The sequence below is a fragment of the Lycium barbarum genome, chromosome 4 (genome assembly GCF_019175385.1).
Source record: "Lycium barbarum isolate Lr01 chromosome 4, ASM1917538v2, whole genome shotgun sequence".
NCBI lineage: Eukaryota > Viridiplantae > Streptophyta > Magnoliopsida > Solanales > Solanaceae > Lycium > Lycium barbarum.
In genome coordinates, this window is record NC_083340.1 from 7,318,156 (window position 1) to 7,337,353 (window position 19,198).

Here is a 19,198-nt window from a genome sequence, read left to right on the forward strand (position 1 = left end):
TAAGAAGCACCAAAATCATATATCATGACTTCAGGCCACTTCTTAATCACAATCTTCCCAAGCTAAAAATAAACTAAGTTACAGCAGAAAATGGTGTAATTAAAGGGTCTTCTAAGAAATCAAGCTAAACTACATACACTACTTTTCTTGATAGGTTCGTGTTACAATCATGATTTGAATATAGTACAATAACTAGACAACTTCTTACCAAGTTCTGCTCCGCATTTCTAATGACAAGGCAACCTACTGATAACAACTATCACCAGACTTGCATATCTTCCGGCATACGCTATGAAACAAACAATTGCCTAATTCGTTAAGAAAACTAGAAAATTCCTTTAAACGCCAGCTCAAAACAAAATTCCCTAAGATGGATAGAGACCACAGCATCCAAAACAAGCACAAGAATCATGAAATGTCCTTTCAAGAATTGGCATCGTGGCAGCCCTCATCCTGTTCCACCAAAAAGTTCTGTTCCTTAGAAACAAAATTCCAAGACTAGTGCCTGGCCCGGCACCTTCTTTGATGGTGACAAAACCAAATACACAATGGTCCATAGCTGTCAAGTCATGTAAACACATGAATGGGCCTAAAGACTACAACTTTTGTTACTTTCTATGAATGAGAACGGAAATTAGCAAACAAAACAAAAGAGCCTGATGCAACAATCTATACAGACAGCAACATGCAGATCCAGGCACAGAAAGTATACAATAGCAATGAGACCTCCAACTTTCAAGATACATACGATATTCTTTTTCATAGAAACAGTCTTAACAAGCTCATGAATCCCAAAGATGGACGACAATGTACGGTGATACACAACTATTGAAGAGTTTAACAACGTTTACCATACGGAAAGCTAAATTCTCAAATTACAGACTTCATCTAAAGCAATGGACATTAAAAACCGAAACTACTTTCCTAGAGTCGAAGAGGAAGGTACAACTACTAAAAAGCATGGATGTATAATAAAACATCAAGGCATCCTAGCAAGTAAATGGAGGTATCCCACAAGTCGATTCAACCGGCATGATGAAAAGTTAAAATTTCATCAGAACCTGTTTGACAGCTAATTTTGCATCATTCTTGAAGTTGAATATTAATAACCTGATTTGAGAACAAATAAAACTGAACTTAGAAAGAAATAGATGTGTTTCTTTATAGCAGTTCTGATAAATCGAATAAACCAGACCTTAATCATAAGTATGAGTATGGTGATTAATAACACACACATTAAACCACCATAGGAGAGTCAATAGATCAAACATGCTTTAGTAGTAGCAGTGGCAGAATGTACAATGGTCGCCTACAAATAGAATACTAAAACAATGTGGCAAATCAATGAAGAGGCATCATCAACGCATTAGAGAGAAACAAGGCAACACCAAGTTTAAGAAATTCACCATGAACTCTTCTTCTTTGAACCATAGTAGTTAACATACCACTTCACAAACTTCTTTAACCCTACTTCCAAGTCAGTAGTAGGCTTATACCCCAGCTCCTTATGTGCCAAACTAATATTAGCATGCGTAAATGGCACATCCCCATTCCTTGGCATTTGCAAAACCTTCTTCTTTGCCTTCACCTTCAACAACTTCTCCAAAATACTAACAAGCCTCCCAACAGGCACCGGCTTCGTATTACCCAAATTATAAATCCTCAATTGGGCAGCACCCTTCTTCTTCCCACCACTCCCCGTGCTCTTTTTCGCGGTATCCAATGCTGCCAAACAACCCTTTACCACATCATCAACATAAGTAAAATCCCTAGCAACACTACCATGATCAGACGTCTCGAAAATCTTGATTTCCTTCCCTCTCAAAATATCCTTCGTAAAGAAAAAATACGCCATATCAGGCCTACCCCAAGGCCCGTAAACCGTGAAAAACCGCAACCCGGTAATCGAAAGACCATATATATGGTTATACGTATGAGCAATCTCTTCACCAGCCTTTTTAGTGGCTGCATATAAACTAGCAGGCTGATCAGTTCTATCTTTTTCTGAAAAGGGTACTTTAGAATTCAATCCATAGACAGAACTTGATGAAGCCCAAACAATACTAGGTTGTGGATTTGCAATTTTACATGCTTCAAGTAAACTAACAAAACCAGCAATATTACTATGAACATAAGAACCTGGATTTTGCATTGCATATCTAACACCAGCTTGAGCTGCCATATGCATGACATGTGTAAAACCAACAACATCAAACAACTTTTTCAACAATACAGCATCATTTATATCACCTTCAACTATCATAACACCTGAACGTTCAAGCAGGCCCGAACGGGCTTTTTTAAGCCCGATATCATAATAACTGTTAAAATTATCCAGGCCCAAAACACCATCACCACGTCGTTTTAAAGCAAGTGATACATGGGACCCAACAAAACCAGCTGCACCAGTGACTAGAACAGTAAAGCCCGTTTTCGATCTGGGCCGGGCCGAGGCCCGAACCCGACGTTCCCAATTCGGGCCGAGTGATACAGGTGGCGAAACTTGGTTTTTTAGGCTCCTGCGGTTGTTTCCGGTTGTGGGGTTGGTCGGAGATGAGAAAAAGAAGAATAAAACGATGAAAGAGATGAAAAGGAAGGACCAAAGTGTAAATCTTGGGAAAAGTGTGGGGTGAAAACGGAGACGGTAAAGATTGTAGGGTGAAGATTTTTCAGACTTAAACTTTCCTGGGGTTGAAGGAATGGCGTCTATATGTGTTAGAATAGGCTTCAATTGAGTCATTTTTTTCTTCAGTATGATCAAAATTCAAACAGTCAAGAAAATAAAAAATCTTCTAGTGTTTACATAGATTCAAGTTTTTTTTTTTTTTTTTTCAATTGATTGTTGGAATTTTTTTGAGTTTAGAGAAGAAAAAGAGAGTTGTGATGGGGAGAAGAGGTTTTGTGACAATGGTTTTCGGGCCCGGTAGGTGGTGTTTTATGGGGAAAGTGAAAAGGCAACATTATATTAGTAGTAGTAAAATATTACTACTACACTATTACTTTATATTTTTTTCCTTATAAAGATTCATAGAATGCGCGTGCTTTAGTGGATTGCGTGCAAAAATTTTGGTTTGTTTAATGATCTTTTATAGTAAATACATTAATGGGTTTCCCCTTTTTATTGACTTTTGATTTGCAAAAAAATAAAAACATAAACGCGTATTAATGTAATCTTATTTGTTGGTCAATTTGTTACCATTAGTTTAGGAAATAAAATTGCAAGCAATATCTTCAAAAAATTTCCAAAGTTTTTCAAAAAATTTATTGCACCGTTAGCCGTTCAAATGAGTTGGTCTTTAATTTTCGTCTTTCAAACTTTCAACGGGGCATAAGTCATTTGATTTTGAAAGATAAAAATTAAAACCATCACAAAATAGGGACAAAAGTGTAAACACACTTAACTTGATTAAAAGAATTGAATAATTTTTCCAAAAAAAATCAATTGAGATGTGTGTGTATCTCTAAACTTCAAAATTCAACCAAAAAAAAAAAACTTCAAAAGAAATTTTCTTCCATAAAAGCATATGTGGGAATGTGAAGTTAGTGTGTGCTCAAATACACTGCACTCACCATCTCTGTGACAATAGATGCTCACTTACATTGAGTTAATACTCCTATGTTTTACGTATTTAAACAAAAAGTTGAACTACAGATACGTATACATATAGAAGTACGGATATGTAATTTGAGATGAAAATAGTGAATCCGTCAGCACCTGTATTTGTGAAGGTCCATCCGTCCTTAGTTAAACATCTTAGTTCTTCTGTATCCAAACAAAAGTAAAGGTAAGGTCTGCGTAAACCCACCCTAATCAGACCCAGTGGCGGAGCCACAGCTACTCAAGGGTGTTCATATGAACACCCTTCGTCGGAAAAAATTGTCGGATGCCTATGTTAAATATAGAACTTTGTGGATATATACTAGTAATGAACAACCTTGATATAGAAACAAAGGATAGTCTAGCGGCTAAGGGTGTGCAAACTCTTGCTCAGGACGTGAGTTCGAATCCTAGCTGTGGCACAATTTTTTTTATTTTTGCGTTAGAGGCATTGTGTTTTTCATGTGTTGTTTTTTTTTTCCCCCCACACATCCCCTGTCCTAAAATATGAACACCCTTGCTGAAAATCCTGGCTCCGCCCCTGATCAGACCCCACTTGTAAAAATATATTGCGCATGTTACTGTATTTACATCAATTTTTCCAATTACCATTTTGTAAAATTGCTCAAAGTCACCAAATTCTTTGGTTTGAATTTTCTACCATCTTTTTTTTTGGTAAATTAGGTTACCTGCGGAGCTATCAAGGAAATGGAAATAAAAGAGGTTTCTATAATTATGAGCAATAAGAAGTTAATGATAATTATTGTGTGTGGTTGAGTTAGAAATCTTTTGAACTAAATGCTCAGTCATGTATAAAAGTTAATATATTTTATAGAATCATGGTTCTTATTAATCTATCAATCAACGACGTTTATTTCGTTAATGTGTAGTGTGTACAGTATAATTGTGCGTTAAATGCACCATAAGAAACATATGATTCTTATTTCTAGTTACGCAACTGCTCTAAACCAAATTTGCTCCATTATAAACCATTCACTTTCATTGTTTGCAAAGAGAGCGTTTTTTTTTTTTTTTTTTACTAGCAATCTTAATAGAGGTTAATGTCTATTATTAAAAGCATAATTTTTTTAATGATGATGACTTTGTGAATACTGAAAGCGTTATTAGTTACTTAAGATGATCATGATACAAGCAGCCTCCATCCCTATCATTATGTTACTAATTACAAATAAAATCTTCATAACCTGGCAAAGATAAGTGGTAATTACACGATTAATGAAAGCTTTATTCCCATGCAATCTTTAAGTCCAAAGAATTTAAAACTCTGCTACTTTTCAAAGGAGAATATGAGTAAAAAGTGATCAATTTTGTTACAACATCGATAAATCGCCAATCTATATACATATACTAATACTACATGGATTTTGCATTACCAGTTCTCGAGTAACAAGCCAGAATTGGATTAATATCATGTGAAATTCATAATTAGGAATGAGATCAAAAGACCATTTTAAATTTAAATTTTATATAACTCCCTCAGAGAGAGTTACTTTTTAAAGTATTACCTAGAGTTTTTTTTTTTTTTCTAAAGATATTTTGGCTATTACATTATTTTCATTTATAATTAATTAAAAAGAAAGTGAATGGAGGGAGACGCTCTTTTTTTCCAATCAAGAATTCTTAAAAATCACGGAAACACTCTTTTGCAATTAAACGTTTACCTTTTGTATTAAGAAAACCACAATTCCCTAACAAAAGGGATTCTTTTTCCTTTAATGTGCAAAATAAAGGGGGGAAAAGTCAAATAAGCCAGTTTCGTTACTTCGTATGCAAGTCACCAATTCCCTTTTTCATTATTAAAAACAAAATAACAAATTCAATGAATATATTTAAAGAGAATCCTACAAAAACGGATTTTGTTTTCTTTTGGAACGTCAATTTTCTTTTCCAATGTTCATGCAATTGTTTGTGAAACTTCTACGTGATATTTTGTGTACTTTTTAGGTAATTTGAAAGGGAATTACACGCATCAAAAAGTTAACGACCGATTATTATTATTGGAATATTACAAGCAAATTACATGAAATATATAGGTATAATAGAACGCAAACCTTATTGCCAGATTTAAAACTGACAAAATTGCCTAGATGAGGTCGACAGATCGTTTTACTTTTCAAATTCGTAGAGCCAAGGCATGTTCTTTCATAAAATATTTTATTATGAAAAAAGTTAATTTGAAAATTTGTTTTCTTATTACTTCTAGTAATTTGTTGGATCTAAAACTTAGTGTTGTATGGTAATCATATACACAGTGCTGAATAAAGTGAATATAGTGTTTCAATGATATTATTAAATATCAAAATAAAAAAAGGAGTGTGATTGAAGTAAGTGGTAAAAAGTACTTAATACTGTAATTGTAATTTTCAAAGAAATATAACTTCGTTCCAAAAATGGAGTAAACCGTTTCTTTATTTGGTGGAGTAATGTTTTTAATGTAAAAATATTTCTACAGTTTTACAACAACAGAGTACTAAAAATATCTCTTTTCAAATAAAATAATTTAAAAAAAAATTGTTTTTCACGTACTCAACAAGTTCACTAAACCAAATTATGCCACCTGCTCCCTTGAGTAAAGTCTACTGAATACAGCATTGCTTATTTGACACGTTCTTAACTTGCAAGTTGCCATATTTGATCGACTTATGTCATATACTACCTTTTTTTTTTTTTTTTTTTTTGTAATTATTAAAATTCAAAGTTCTGATGATATCACATGCTTTAAATTAGAGTATTTAGCACTGGATAAGGGTCCTACATGCAATACAGTATTGGACTGCAATAACCTATTTTGATGCAGTCAATCAAACCATAGTTTACACATGTATAAGGTGGAAGCTGATTTAGAATTTAAATTTGATAGATTTAATATTTTTAATTTCATCATCAAATTCGCTGCATTTTTAAAATTATAAGTTAAATTTTTTAATATTAGTTTAAATTTTACTAGTTTTTGACGTATATTTATATTCGAAGTCGAAATTACTGAGTAGTTGAACCATGTAAATAGGGCAGCATACGTTGTTGTATCTAATATCCATACTATTTGACGTATTATTTATATTGTTGGGGTATAGGTATTCTTTTTTTTTTTTTAAATCAATTTTGCCCATCCGGGCTTTTTATTAATGTGCAAAAATTAAATGAAGTTCAAAAGGTCCAACCCAAAATCGAGTCAGGCCCAAGAAAGAAAAAACGAAAAAAAACACCAAAAACAAATAATATTTGCACTACTTTCCTAATTGAAACTCTAAATGCTCGGTGTCTTCTCTCTCTCTCTCTCTTCATCCACGTTTCTCTCTGTATCTTCTCGCCGCCGGTGGTGTGAAGGTGATGAAGAGACCAAATGATGCTGATTTGATGGTTCGTTTCTGATTCGCACCTTCACGTGTGGAAGTGTTCTTCAATTCTCTCGTCAAAATCTTCAGGTAAAGCTTCAACTTCGAAAATCTGTTCGTTTGCACAATGCTTGTTGTTTGAATTGGAATTCTTGTAAACCACTTTTTTCTCTGTTGACTTGCATGCACTGCTGGGTTGTGGATTTTCTCTGCTCTTGAGGTTGGCCAGTGTTATCGTGGTCCTCCCCTCCAGCTGGCTCTGAGCTTCTTTCCTCTGTTCTCTGTTCTGTAAGCTCCTTATTTTCCACCTTTGATGTGTTTTGAAATTCTGTGAATACCACAAATAAGGCATCAATTAAATCCATTTGGTATAAGTCATGAATGAGAATTTGACTTTCTGTTCTTCTCCTGTGCTGCCATTGTTTTAACTGTATGAAACTTGTTTCAGCTTGTGTGTGTGATATGTGCTGAGTGTTATGAAATCCCTGAGAATATTGTTGTGACTTGTGACTGTCCTGACCATATATGTTATATGTCCCTTCAAGTTTGTGTCTTCTGGTTGATATGAACCTACAAAATAAAACACACATTGTTAGTAAAAAACACCATGTTCTCCTCCCAAAGGATTTGAACATGGTGTTAAAATCTTTCTACCGCTCCTTTTTTAGATCGAAATCCCATATATCTGCATCTGTTCCCCTATCTCTGTATCCTCACTCTCAGATATGGAATCTGAGTTTTGTCACTGTTGAGGATCCTTCTACATGTTGAACTTAGATCCTGGAAACTATGACATTCAACATTAGCTTCATCTAGTGCATGATTAGCTATAGCATCTGCCAACTTGTTTCCTTCTCTCAAGATATGACTAAATAGAATATTCCTATTAGTTTTTAGTTCAAAAATCTCCTCTACCCAACTTGTTATCCCCCAAGGAGGTTTCCACCCTCCCTGTAGAATCTTGTACAGTATTTCACAATCAGTTTGGACTATAATATTGTCTAGATTCTCATTTTTGCAATATCTCATGGCCTGCAGAATTGCCATAACCTCAGCATCAATATTAGTAGTTATTCCAATCTTTGTAGCATAAGCATATCTCAGATCCCCTTCTTTATTTCTCAAACAAAATCCATATGCACTCCTACCAGGGTTCCCCCTTGAGGCCCCATCTGTATTACATAAAAACCACCTTGTTGGGGGAAATTCCCACCTCACTTTTGTAACTTTCAATCTTCCACACCCTATCTCTAGCATCTAAATTAAATCTGGCCATTTGTGAGGTAGTTGACTGATAGAAGGATTCCTTGTCATTACTAGCCTCTGTATAGTGACATAGACTAAATAAATGACTCTTCCAGTTGATCTTTTCCCTCCATGTTTTATTGTGTTCCTCCTTTTCCAAAGTTCCCACAAAATTATAGCTAGAACAGCTTGATAAATAGGTTTCCCTCTTCCTTTAACTGATGCAGTCCACCATTTCACAATTCTCTGCTGTAAAGTTAATCCTTCTATAGACAATCCTGCAAATGAAGAGAAGTAGGACCAAGTCCTATTAGCAGTGTAGGAGTTAGCAAACACATGTGGTATTGTTTCCTCCTTAGGGCTGGAACAACACCAACATCTGGATGCTATGTTATAATGCATTCTCTTCAAAACATCATCCAAAGGAATTTTATATTTCCAGCATCTCCACAAAAAGAATGATATCTTGAAAGGCAAACCTTTAATCCATATATTTCTGTACATCTGCATAGGTTGTCCTTTTAATCTGATATATTCCCAAGCTGATTTGACTGTAAACTCACCTTTAGTGTCTAAGATCCACCATGGTCTGTCCATTTCTTTATCCATCCTTGGGGGTCTGATGGTATCAGCTATATGCTGAACTATGTCCTGAGGGAGTAAACTATTCAGCTTTGTCATGTTCCAATTCCCATTCTCTACTACATCTGATACATTTTGAATGCTCTCATTAAAATCTTCCACAATGAAATATAATGCACCCATTCCTGTCCAGTTGTCAAACCAAAACTGTGAATTCCCCATACCAAGCTGCCACCAGATCTGATGTTCTATTAATTCTCTTGTTTGTATCATGTTTTTCCAAGTTTGAGGCCCTTGTTTCCACTGAATAGATACAGGATTTTCTTTTCTACAATACTTGTTAGCCATGAAAGCACTCCACAAAGAAGGCTTAGTCCTGAAATTCCACCACAACTTACAAAAAAAGGCAATAGAAACATCATGTAATGATCTGAAACCCATCCCTCCTTCCATTATAGGTAGACACAAAAGGTTCCAAGATGCCCAATGTCTGCTTTTACCCCCTACTGTGTTGCTCCAGAAAAACTGGGCAAACATTTTATGCATTTGTCTGATAACACCTATAGGAGGGTTAACTGCAGATAATAGATGAATTGGCAGACTCTGCAAGACATGTTTAATCAAAATAGCCCTTCCTCCAAAGGACAAAAGTTTCCCTTTCCAGCTTTGTAGCCTATTCATAATCTTCATAAGAATCTGAGTGAAAAAATCCTTTCTTCTCCTACTATAATAAATAGGACATCCTAGATAGATGAAAGGGAAATCCTTCCTCACAATACCTGTGACAATTTCAACAGTAATGCTCACATCCCCAGGTACATTTTTATGCATGTATACAACTCAATTATTCATTGTTCGGTCTAAGTCGATTTTTTCCTTAAAGAAAAATCAACTCAATTGAGCAAGTTTTTAAAATATTAGAACCAAACAAACCAATTAAGTTGGTTGTCTATCGGCTTAATTTTTTTGATTTTTTATATATTCTTATAGACATATGAGTATATCACTACATGTTAAGAATTTCTTCGGACTATTTTAGCCCAACAAATATTCTGGGGTTTATTTGGTTTGAGAGATCAGAAATACAAGAGTACAAAATTTGAAATTATTTCGTTTGGTTGTTATTATTTTCATTTATGATACCTTTCATGTGACTTTCGTTTATGTTACACCTCGGAAATTTTCCGTTAGTACGCAAGTGAACGAACTAGTGATGAATATGAGTGCATGATGTCCATGAGCAAGAAACGACGTTTGATGACCTTAGGCGAGATTTCGAAGGTATCCGATGTGAGATGAGAAAGTTGACTAAGTTAAGATGAGATATAAGGTAAGCAATGCATGTGCATGGACGTGGGTGATTAAAATGAGAAGTCCAAAGAAATATGAAAAGTTGCAGATTTGAAATCTGCCCAGTGGTCATAAAGTGCAGAATACAGACCGTAAATTGGTATGCGGTCCGTAAGCTGGCAGTCGTAAATTGCCATGCAAAGGTTTCAACTTTCTGCCAGTCGAGAAATAGTAAAATACGACCTGGAGGACGGACCGCAAAGTGATTTACGGCCCGTAAACCATGGTCGTAAATCACCATGCATGCAACCAAAGCTTCTGGTTCTGGAAATGGTTAAATACGATCGCGGGGGACGGTCCGTAAACTGCAATACGGGCCGTAAACCATGATGGACGACCACTGTTCACCTCAGCACATATTTTACAAGTCATTAAATAAAGGGACCAACACTTGTTTTATTTCATTATAACATTACACACTTCTCTCTAAAACTTCTCTCTACATTTATTATATGAGTTTTCAAGGATTATAAGCCATCAACAACATTAAGACAAGTGAATCAAGGGTAAGGAAATCATCAAAGGTCATCCAAGGTCAAGAAATCCAAATGGAGAAAAACTAGGGTTTTGCTCAAAGTGGAGTATTATCAACCAAAGCTTGTTCCTACAACTTCTAAGGTAAGATTCATAATTTATACATGATGTTTAAGGTATTGGAGAAATAAAATACATGGATTGTAGAAAATATGGTCAACTAGGTCATGAATGATGAATAGTGACATGTTGAGGAATAGTTTGGATTGAATCATGAATGTTGTTGTGTTGTGACATGAATGTGTTATAAATGGTATTAAGATCATGAACTAGACACTTTAGACGAATGGACGAAGTTGGGTGTTATGACCATGAATGTGGGTGAATTAGAGGCAAATTAAGGAATCTACATAATATGGATAATGTGAATGACTAATGGCCATTGTTATGATATTAATGAAGGTATAGACGCTAGCATTGGAAGGAAACGTGCAAGTGTAGAATAGTCCGACGAAAAGGTATGTAAGGCTAACCCTTCTTTCATAAGGCATGGTTCATTGGCCAAACTCTTAAATCCTCTATATGAGTATGATGTATTCAATTGATTGACATTCCGAGCTCATAAGCTCACGATCCTCGATATGTACTACGATTGTACTACGCACCCCATATGGCGAGTAGGCCTAAGATATAGATGTAGCGAAAATGATGACGATAGTGATGACGATGATAATAATAATGATGCTAAAGGTGCCTACGGGCTATTATACTTATATGTGCCTATGAAGGGCTATAATGACACCCCGAGCTTATAACGCCGGGTAGGATATATGTATATGATTATGTATAAAGTATGTATACGATTACGAAACGCGCGCACACCTCTGCAGATGGTACGGATAACTCTGAAACCTTGGTAGGGCCAGGTATGAGTAACCTTGAGCCTTGGTTGGCCAAGTATGTATGAAACACCGATCCTATGAGGTCGGGTATGCTATGTAAATGACTATGTATATAATATGAATATGAATGTGATAAGACTATGTATAGGAATACGAATAAGGACATGAATACGAATGTTAGCACAAATATGGTACGAGTACTATTATGGACTACGGATGATGACGTAAGTATACGGGTACGTATGAGAAATGGAAAGTTCCTATGAAGTACAGGTAAGTGTAATGATGATGATGTTATTGTCTCCCCTCCTATGTTATTTCATATGTTATTCATTATGCTTATACATCGATGTTGATCATGCTTTACATACTCAGTACATTCTTCGTACTGACGTCCTTTTGTTTGTGGACGCTGCGTCATGCCCGCAGGTGCACAGGGAGACAGACTTGATCCATAGCTGCTTATTCAGGGATCGCATAGCAGAGCTCCATTTCTTTCGGAGCCATAGCTTTTAGGTACTCATTCTTTTGTGTATATAATTACGGGCATAGCGGGGTCCTGTCCCGCTCATGTGATATGTCATACTCTCTTAGAGGCTCGTAGTCACGTGTATGTATGTTTAGATATGTTCGGCCTTGTCGGCCCGTGTTTTGTATATCATTTTGTCGGCCACGTTGGCCCATGTACATTTGATGTGGCATAAATGCCAATTACGATATAATGGTAATGTCGTCCAATGGGACTAGTTTGATGAATGAGAGGAAATGTATGTTTAATTATGTGGCTCACCTAGATGTAAGCATAAGGGTAAGCTAAGAGGGAGCCCGAGTGGGCTAGCACCGGGTGCTCGTCGCGGCCCCTTAATCGGGTCGTGACAGTTTACCTTTGCAAAGCTCTTTTTATTGGGTTAAGCAGATCTTGTTAATATGGTGTAATATTATTCAAACAAGCTTATACAATTTTTTTCAGAAGTCTCGTGCTATTACAAACAAACAGCATATGTATCTTATTAAGTATGGGTCCAAATGAATTCAATAATTTCGATACATAACATGAATACATGTAGAAAACACTAGGGATTTGGCCGTGTCTCCTTCTATTTTGATCTTCAACTTTGCGTCATTTTAACAGCCACACCATTCAACATTTTAGAAATGTGAGCAAACAAATTTATTTTTGGCCATAATTGTTTTTTTCTCGGACTAAGTTTTTCAGCTTATTTGAAAATTAGTGTTTGACCATGAATATTGAACACTGGGGATTTAGCTATTTCCCCCTTCATATTGTTATCTTCAATTTTGCGTCATTTTAACAGCCACACCATTCAACATTTTAGGAACGTGAACAAAACAAACTTATTCTGGCCATAAAAATTATTCCTTTTTTTTTTCGATCATTTTTCACTTTATTTGAAAATTAGTGTTTGACCATGAAAATTAAACACTAGGGATTTGGCCGTTTCCCCTTCACATTGTTATCTTCAATTTTGTGTCATTTTAACAACCACACTATTCAACATTTTAGGAGCGTGAAAAAACAAACTTATTTCTGGCCATAACAATTATTCTTTTTTTTTCCGGGTAATTTTTCACTTTATTTGAAAATTAGTATTTGACCATGAAAATTAAACACTAGGGATTTGGCCGTTTCCCCTCCATATTGTTATGTTCAATTTTAACAGCTACACAATTCAACATTTTAGGAGCGTGAACAAAACAAACTTATTTCTGGCAATAAAAGTTATTCTTTTTTTTCGGATTATTTTTCAGTTTATTTAAAAATTAATGTTTGACTATGAAAATTTCAAATTCAACAGGAAGTTCAATTCCAAATTTTGAAAAACAACTTATAACTTGTTTCAAACTCCATCTTCATAACTTCAAACAAAATGCTCTCTTCTCTCCTTTATAAAAAGTATAACCAAACACAACGCCGTTTTCAAAAATTACAAATAAAGTGAAAAAAATTGGTTTCTATGGCCAGACGCCTACTTAGAAACACCAACTTTCAAAGTCAAGAACAAGTTCGATAGCAGCCCATCACACCTAGGGGTGTCAAATGGGCGGGTTGGGCTGAAATTGGCCCAATAAAAATGGGCTGAGGTAATAAATGGGTTGGACTAACATTGACCCAAAAATTATTTGGGCTGAATTGGGTTGGGCTGAAATGGACTAAAAATGGGCTGGGTAATGACCCGCCCAACTTGACCCAATTTTTTTGAAGGGTCTATTTTCTAGAAAAATATTTTCCTAAAAAATATTTTTACGGATTTTTAGTGGAAAATATTTTTTAAGAAAATAATTTTCGTGGTAAATATTTTTTGAGAAAAACATTTTTCGAGAAAAATATTTCCCTTCATATTGAACACACCACAAACTTATAAGATACATGATACAAGAAAAGTGTATATAATTAAACAAATAAACTAAATCTCAAACAATAAACCCAAATTTAAGCAAATCTTAAAAATGGGCTAGAATTGGGCTAAGTTGGAGATCACTTTAAAATGAGTTATGTTGGGTTGGGCTGAAATCAGCCCAATATAAAATTATCTTGAGCCCAACCCATAAAAGTTTGGGCGGGTCATCACCTTTTGAGCCAAATTTGACACCCTTAATCACACCCTTTAAATCCACTTAACTATTCAAGATATCAATAAGGGAGAATAACTTATATATACATAAGAATAGGGTATATTTACAAAATATGACGATACTTTTTAGTTTACAAAACCTAGCAACAGATTTCTTACAAAATATATACGTAAAGTTTCGCTCAAAGCTTAAAAATTTCACTCAAAATTTTGTGTATGAAAACTATATGAAATGTGTATATCTCACTCAAGGCTTAAAATTTTCGCTCAAAAATTTGAGTATAAAAACTATATGAAATATGTATATCTAGCTCAAGGCTTAGGTTTTTCACATTTTACGTGTATGAAAACTGTATAAAAACGGTATGAAATATGTATTTAACTATATAAAATTTGTATAAAGTTCATGTTAGGTTTTTGAAAATTTAATGCAGTTACAACATCATTGTATACAACTTTCATACAATATTAATACAAATTTGAATCTCGCTTCGAAATTCGAATGAAATTAATATAATTACAATAATAATGTATACAACTTTCAAATAATTCAGCCCACAAACAAGGTGGAGTTAGTTATGCAGAGGAGCAGCAACCAACATATCAGGCTATGTTTGCATCAGTCTACTTTTGCAATATGGGATAACATACAGTTAGCCTGTGCATACAAATTTCAACAACAACAGTGCAGTCATGGCAAAAACTGCTACGTTCATGAGCAGTTTATGGGCATTTCTTGGTTAAAATGTTTCAGCCACACAAAATTCTCCATAATCAACGGTTATTGTCTTCAGATCTGCGCATATTCTCAAATTACCATAACTTTACAAAAAGATAGATTAAAAGCCTTCCCTATAGCCGGGAAGGTTCGAAAGTAGCAAGAAACCAAAATTTTCCAAATCATTATCCGATGCTAATAGCCATAAACAAAGCTTAGCATCAATCCTTAACAACATACATACCGGAAAAATCTGATGGATGGTGGTGGCCATCGAATTCCTTATCGCATCCCGTCGTTCCTGAATTCACCCCACTAAACCCACTTCCAAAAGACGGATCTGACTCCTGCAAGTGGGTGCCGCAATGCTTATTAGCGTGATGGAAGGAGGAAGAGAAGTGATAAATGGGTTAGATGGGGGAAGGGAATGGTGGAGCGGCTCTGTTATCAGAGGAAACAGAAAACGGGGAGAAGGGGAAGGGAGGGTAGGACGACTCTATTTGGGAAGAAAAAGAGAACAATGAGAAGGGGAAGGGAAGGGTGGGCTTTAAATTTTTCTAGATCTGGTATGTTGTGTAATTAAGTTAATATTGTTATATCCCGTATTTTTGCATATTCGGGAAATTAGAAATAATTGTGACTAGTAAGAGATAAGGCAACATTTTGAATTTATTTGACATATATGTTGTTCATGAAAAATATTGATGCGGAAATATCGAGGATGGCCAAGGGAAAAAAATGAAATTTTGGAAATTTATTTCATGACTTACAAAATATTAACCCAACTAGATGGACTTGGAAAATAAAAAAAAAAAAAAAAAAAAGAGGCCCTAAAAAATTAGGGGTGGCCGGCCATGGGCCCAAGCCCATGTGCCCATTTAATTCAAGGCTATTAAATAAGGAAAAGGGCCACAAATTCTTCATTTCAAAGAAGCTTCAAGAACAAAAATTGAGGGAAAAGAAAAAGGGGCCATTCGGCCAAGTGAAGGAGAGAAAGAAAAAATTTTAGCCCATCAAACTTTGATCCAAAAATCTTAATTTTCTTGTATTCCTACCAAGCTCAAGACCCTCTTCAACGTGGTATAATTTTTGAGGCAAGAATGTACTTTTTTTGGCAAGAGGAAAAATTGAAAAAAAGGTAAGAATTCTATCATTTTTATATTATGGAAGGCTTACATATATGTTGTAGTATGTGTAGATGAATGAAAAGTATGAAATTTGGGTGTTGTGGGTGTAGCCGTGTGGATGTGTGTGAGTGTGTGTGTGGCCGTGTGTGTAGGTGTAGTGAAGGGAAAGGAATTAAATTTATTTAGTATGTTAACTTATGTTGTTGTGGCCTTGTGATGTAAATGGAAGAATAATGGTTCAAGATTGACATGAAAATTAGTTGTAAGTTGTTGTAGGAAATTATGTGATTTTATTATAGTTTTATGTAAATATGGGAATGGAGTTATTAAGGTGTAAATTGTTGTTGTTGTTGATGATGAAATTGGAAGATAAAAATGTGTTGTGAATGTCCGTGTCGAAGATTGGAGGTTTCGGGTGAAGTATGGTTTTTGGTGGGATTGTTGGAATATTGTGTAGAATGTTTGAAATGTCCTTGAATTATGTTTGAATAATCTTGAGCTAGTAAATGAATATGTAAGTGGCGATATTGGCTTGAAAAGACGTAGTTGAATTGAATATGATACGCTATGTAGAGAAGAAAGTCATTAATGTTAGAATGCGTGTAAATTGATTCTTGATGACCATTATTATGGTTGTTGGTATTGTTGGTATGGTTGGTGATGAATTTGACCGAGTTAAATTCTCGGGGATGTTGAATTTACAGGGGAGATGCTGCCGAAATTTCTGTAGACAAGTACTAGTTAAAATTGAATTTCTAAGTACTTGTAGCTAATGTTTGGTAATTGATAACATTATTGTAGATATTGGGGAGCCCGAGACTTGAGTCGGGATTTGTTTAGCGAGTGATCGGGATTTGTTAGCGAGCGATTGAGGTATGTAGAGCCTACCTTTCTCTCTTTTGGCATGACCTTTATGAAATGAATAAATGACATATATGTATGCTTCTAAAGAAAATTCTGTTCTTAGAGCCACTAGGATGGCCGATGTCTTTGACCTCCATAAGCTATTCCATATGGTTTGATACGCATTTATGATGTTCGAAAGATTTTAGTTGATATGTTTCCGAATGTTGTTCGAAAAATATTTGATACGGCTAAAGTCTTGGATATATGGTTTGATATGTATATATGATTCTAAGGCTCCATTTGATTTGCTCCATAGCGATATTTGAAAGTTCCCCTAATATGAATGTCACTTGAATTTCCGAAAAGAGCTTCTGAAATGCTTTTAGAAAGTTCTGTACTTCAAAAGTTTGTAACTTTCGTATACTAACTCCGATTGACCCGAAACTGATTTTTGAGCCTTCGGATGTCATAAATATATTTGCTCATCGAGTTTTGAAATCTATTTATTTATATGCATATGGTTTCCGCACTACTCCGCTTGTGCCTACTACTATGATATCGTTCGCCAATTCTCGGGCCGGTTTTGTGATCGTCCGCACTATGTTATATTCGGCAGTATGATGTGTTACGGTTCCCGAGACCTCACCATAGGGCCGGGTACCGCTCATATACGGCGTTATGATGTGATATGGCATATGATATGTTCTGATGTTTGATATGATATGATGATATGATATGTTCGGGGATTGTACGGAGATTTGAAACCTTCTGGAGTATGATGTGTTGTGGCGCCAGTGTCGGAGTGGTGACCACGTTCCTGAGCCTTATGCATGATTTTTATTTGCATTACTTATGTTTTTAAAACAGGTTTGATATACTGATTCTGTAACCGCTTTCCATACCCCGTAATTCAGTTCTGATTTGGATTACTGTACTTCATGCTTTACATACTCAGTACATATTTCGTACTGACCCCCTTTCTTCGGGGGCTGCGTTTCATGCCCGCAAGTACAGACGTTCGTTTTGGTGATTCTCCAGTATAGGATACATATTCTGCCACTTAGAGTACTCCTTTTGATCCGGAGCTCATATTTTTGGTACATATCTTCTGTTATACATGTTCTGTATATATGACTATTTGGGTACGGCGGGGCCCTGTCCCGTCATATGTTTCTGTTATGGTTTGTAGAGGCCTGTAGACATATATGTGGGTCATGGGTCACGTTTGTTCGATTATGTTTGTGGTTTGTGCTTTAAGCGGTCCCGTTTGCTATTATGGCCATAACGACCCACATGTTTGCATATGTGTGTATATTTGGGCGAGGTGTATTCCGCCAGCCTACCGGCTTTGATATGATATTTTTGTACAGGTGACCGCTTAAGATGATGTCTGTTTTCAGTATTCGTTCAAAATAACGTATGATAAATTTGATTAAGTCCTCGATATGTTGATTTGATAAGCAAATGGGTTTGGGTGTCCAAATAGGGCACCAGTCGCGGCCCACGGGGCTGGGTCGTGACAAAAGTGGTATCAGAGCGGTTTGTCCTTGGAATGTCTACAGGTCGTGTCTAGTAGAGTCTTGTTTATCGGTGTGTTGTGCACCACATCTATAAACAGGAGGCTACTGGACATTTAGGATGTTACCTTTCTTTCATATCTTAGATCGTGCGATAGAGTCCAGCCATAGGAAATGAAATTCCTTTTTACTAACCCTTAATTTCAGCTGAAGAACGGTATCGACAGAAGGAAATGGCTGATGATATTGGAAGCTGCACTGTACACAGGTAAGCAACGGTGCGAAAGGGGCATGCTGGATAAGGTAAGAATATTGAGATATAATTGAAAAATATGGTTGAAGAATGAAAGATAAGGTAGATAGGAAAGTAAACAGGAAAGTGTAACAGGTGCAGTTTGAGTTGGACATGTGAGGTAAGTCTCGACATCTTTATACTTTTACTTGAAATTGTTAGCCATGTGTGGCAATGATACGGTATGATGTATACATATATATGTTGGCCTTGTGAGGCATTGTTGGTATTTCCTGCGTGCAGGTTTTGGGATAGTAAGAAGTACAGAGGAACCTCTGCCCAAATTTTCCCAGTAATATAAAAAAGAGAATGAGATATAAGTTCATAATATGTCTTAAAAGTCGATACCGATAGGGTAAATTTACTACGTTGGATTAAAGCTTAAGGGATATCCTCCATGTCATTCGTAAGAAGCATCATCCTTTTTTGGGAAATTTTATTTCGAGAAAGCATATACGAGCAGCGAATTCGCAATTCATTTAAACGGACCAGAATACGTTCCAACCACATTTTGCTTTAGAAAAGCCTATGTTGAGGGGCAAAAATGTCCGGCGATTAAGTTTCATCTTATTGGAAGAATACAAAGCGTATGACAAG

General features: G+C 35.7%; 1 protein-coding gene across 3 annotated transcripts; it reads right to left on the bottom strand.

Moving 5' to 3' along the window:
- Positions 1 to 118: 118 nt before the first annotated feature.
- On the bottom strand, positions 119 to 2,977 carry LOC132635049 (UDP-glucuronate 4-epimerase 5). Of its 3 annotated transcripts, none has more exons than XM_060351263.1 (2): positions 1,407 to 2,977; positions 119 to 453 (listed from the first exon to the last, which is right to left on the bottom strand). In XM_060351263.1, the coding sequence occupies exons 1-2, from the start codon at positions 2,738 to 2,740 to the stop codon at positions 366 to 368; spliced, it is 1,422 nt and encodes a 473-aa protein (XP_060207246.1). In that variant the 5' UTR covers positions 2,741 to 2,977; the 3' UTR covers positions 119 to 365. The 3 variants fall into 3 exon arrangements, with proteins under 3 accessions (XP_060207246.1, XP_060207248.1, XP_060207247.1); XM_060351265.1 differs by lacking the exon at positions 119 to 453 and adding an exon at positions 484 to 559; XM_060351264.1 differs by lacking the exon at positions 119 to 453 and adding an exon at positions 734 to 1,110.
- Between the last annotated feature and the right edge of the window lie 16,221 nt (positions 2,978 to 19,198).

What these genes read in the sequence shown, in the direction of transcription:
- LOC132635049 (XM_060351263.1), bottom strand. Translation starts at nt 2,740, where the DNA reads ATGACTCAATTGAAGCCTATTCTAACACATATAGACGCCATTCCTTCA. An exon ending in TCAAAGAAGAAGAGTTCATG is followed by an intron (nt 454 to 1,406) that starts GTGAATTTCTTA and finishes TTGGTGGAACAG; the next exon opens with GATGAGGGCTGCCACGATGC.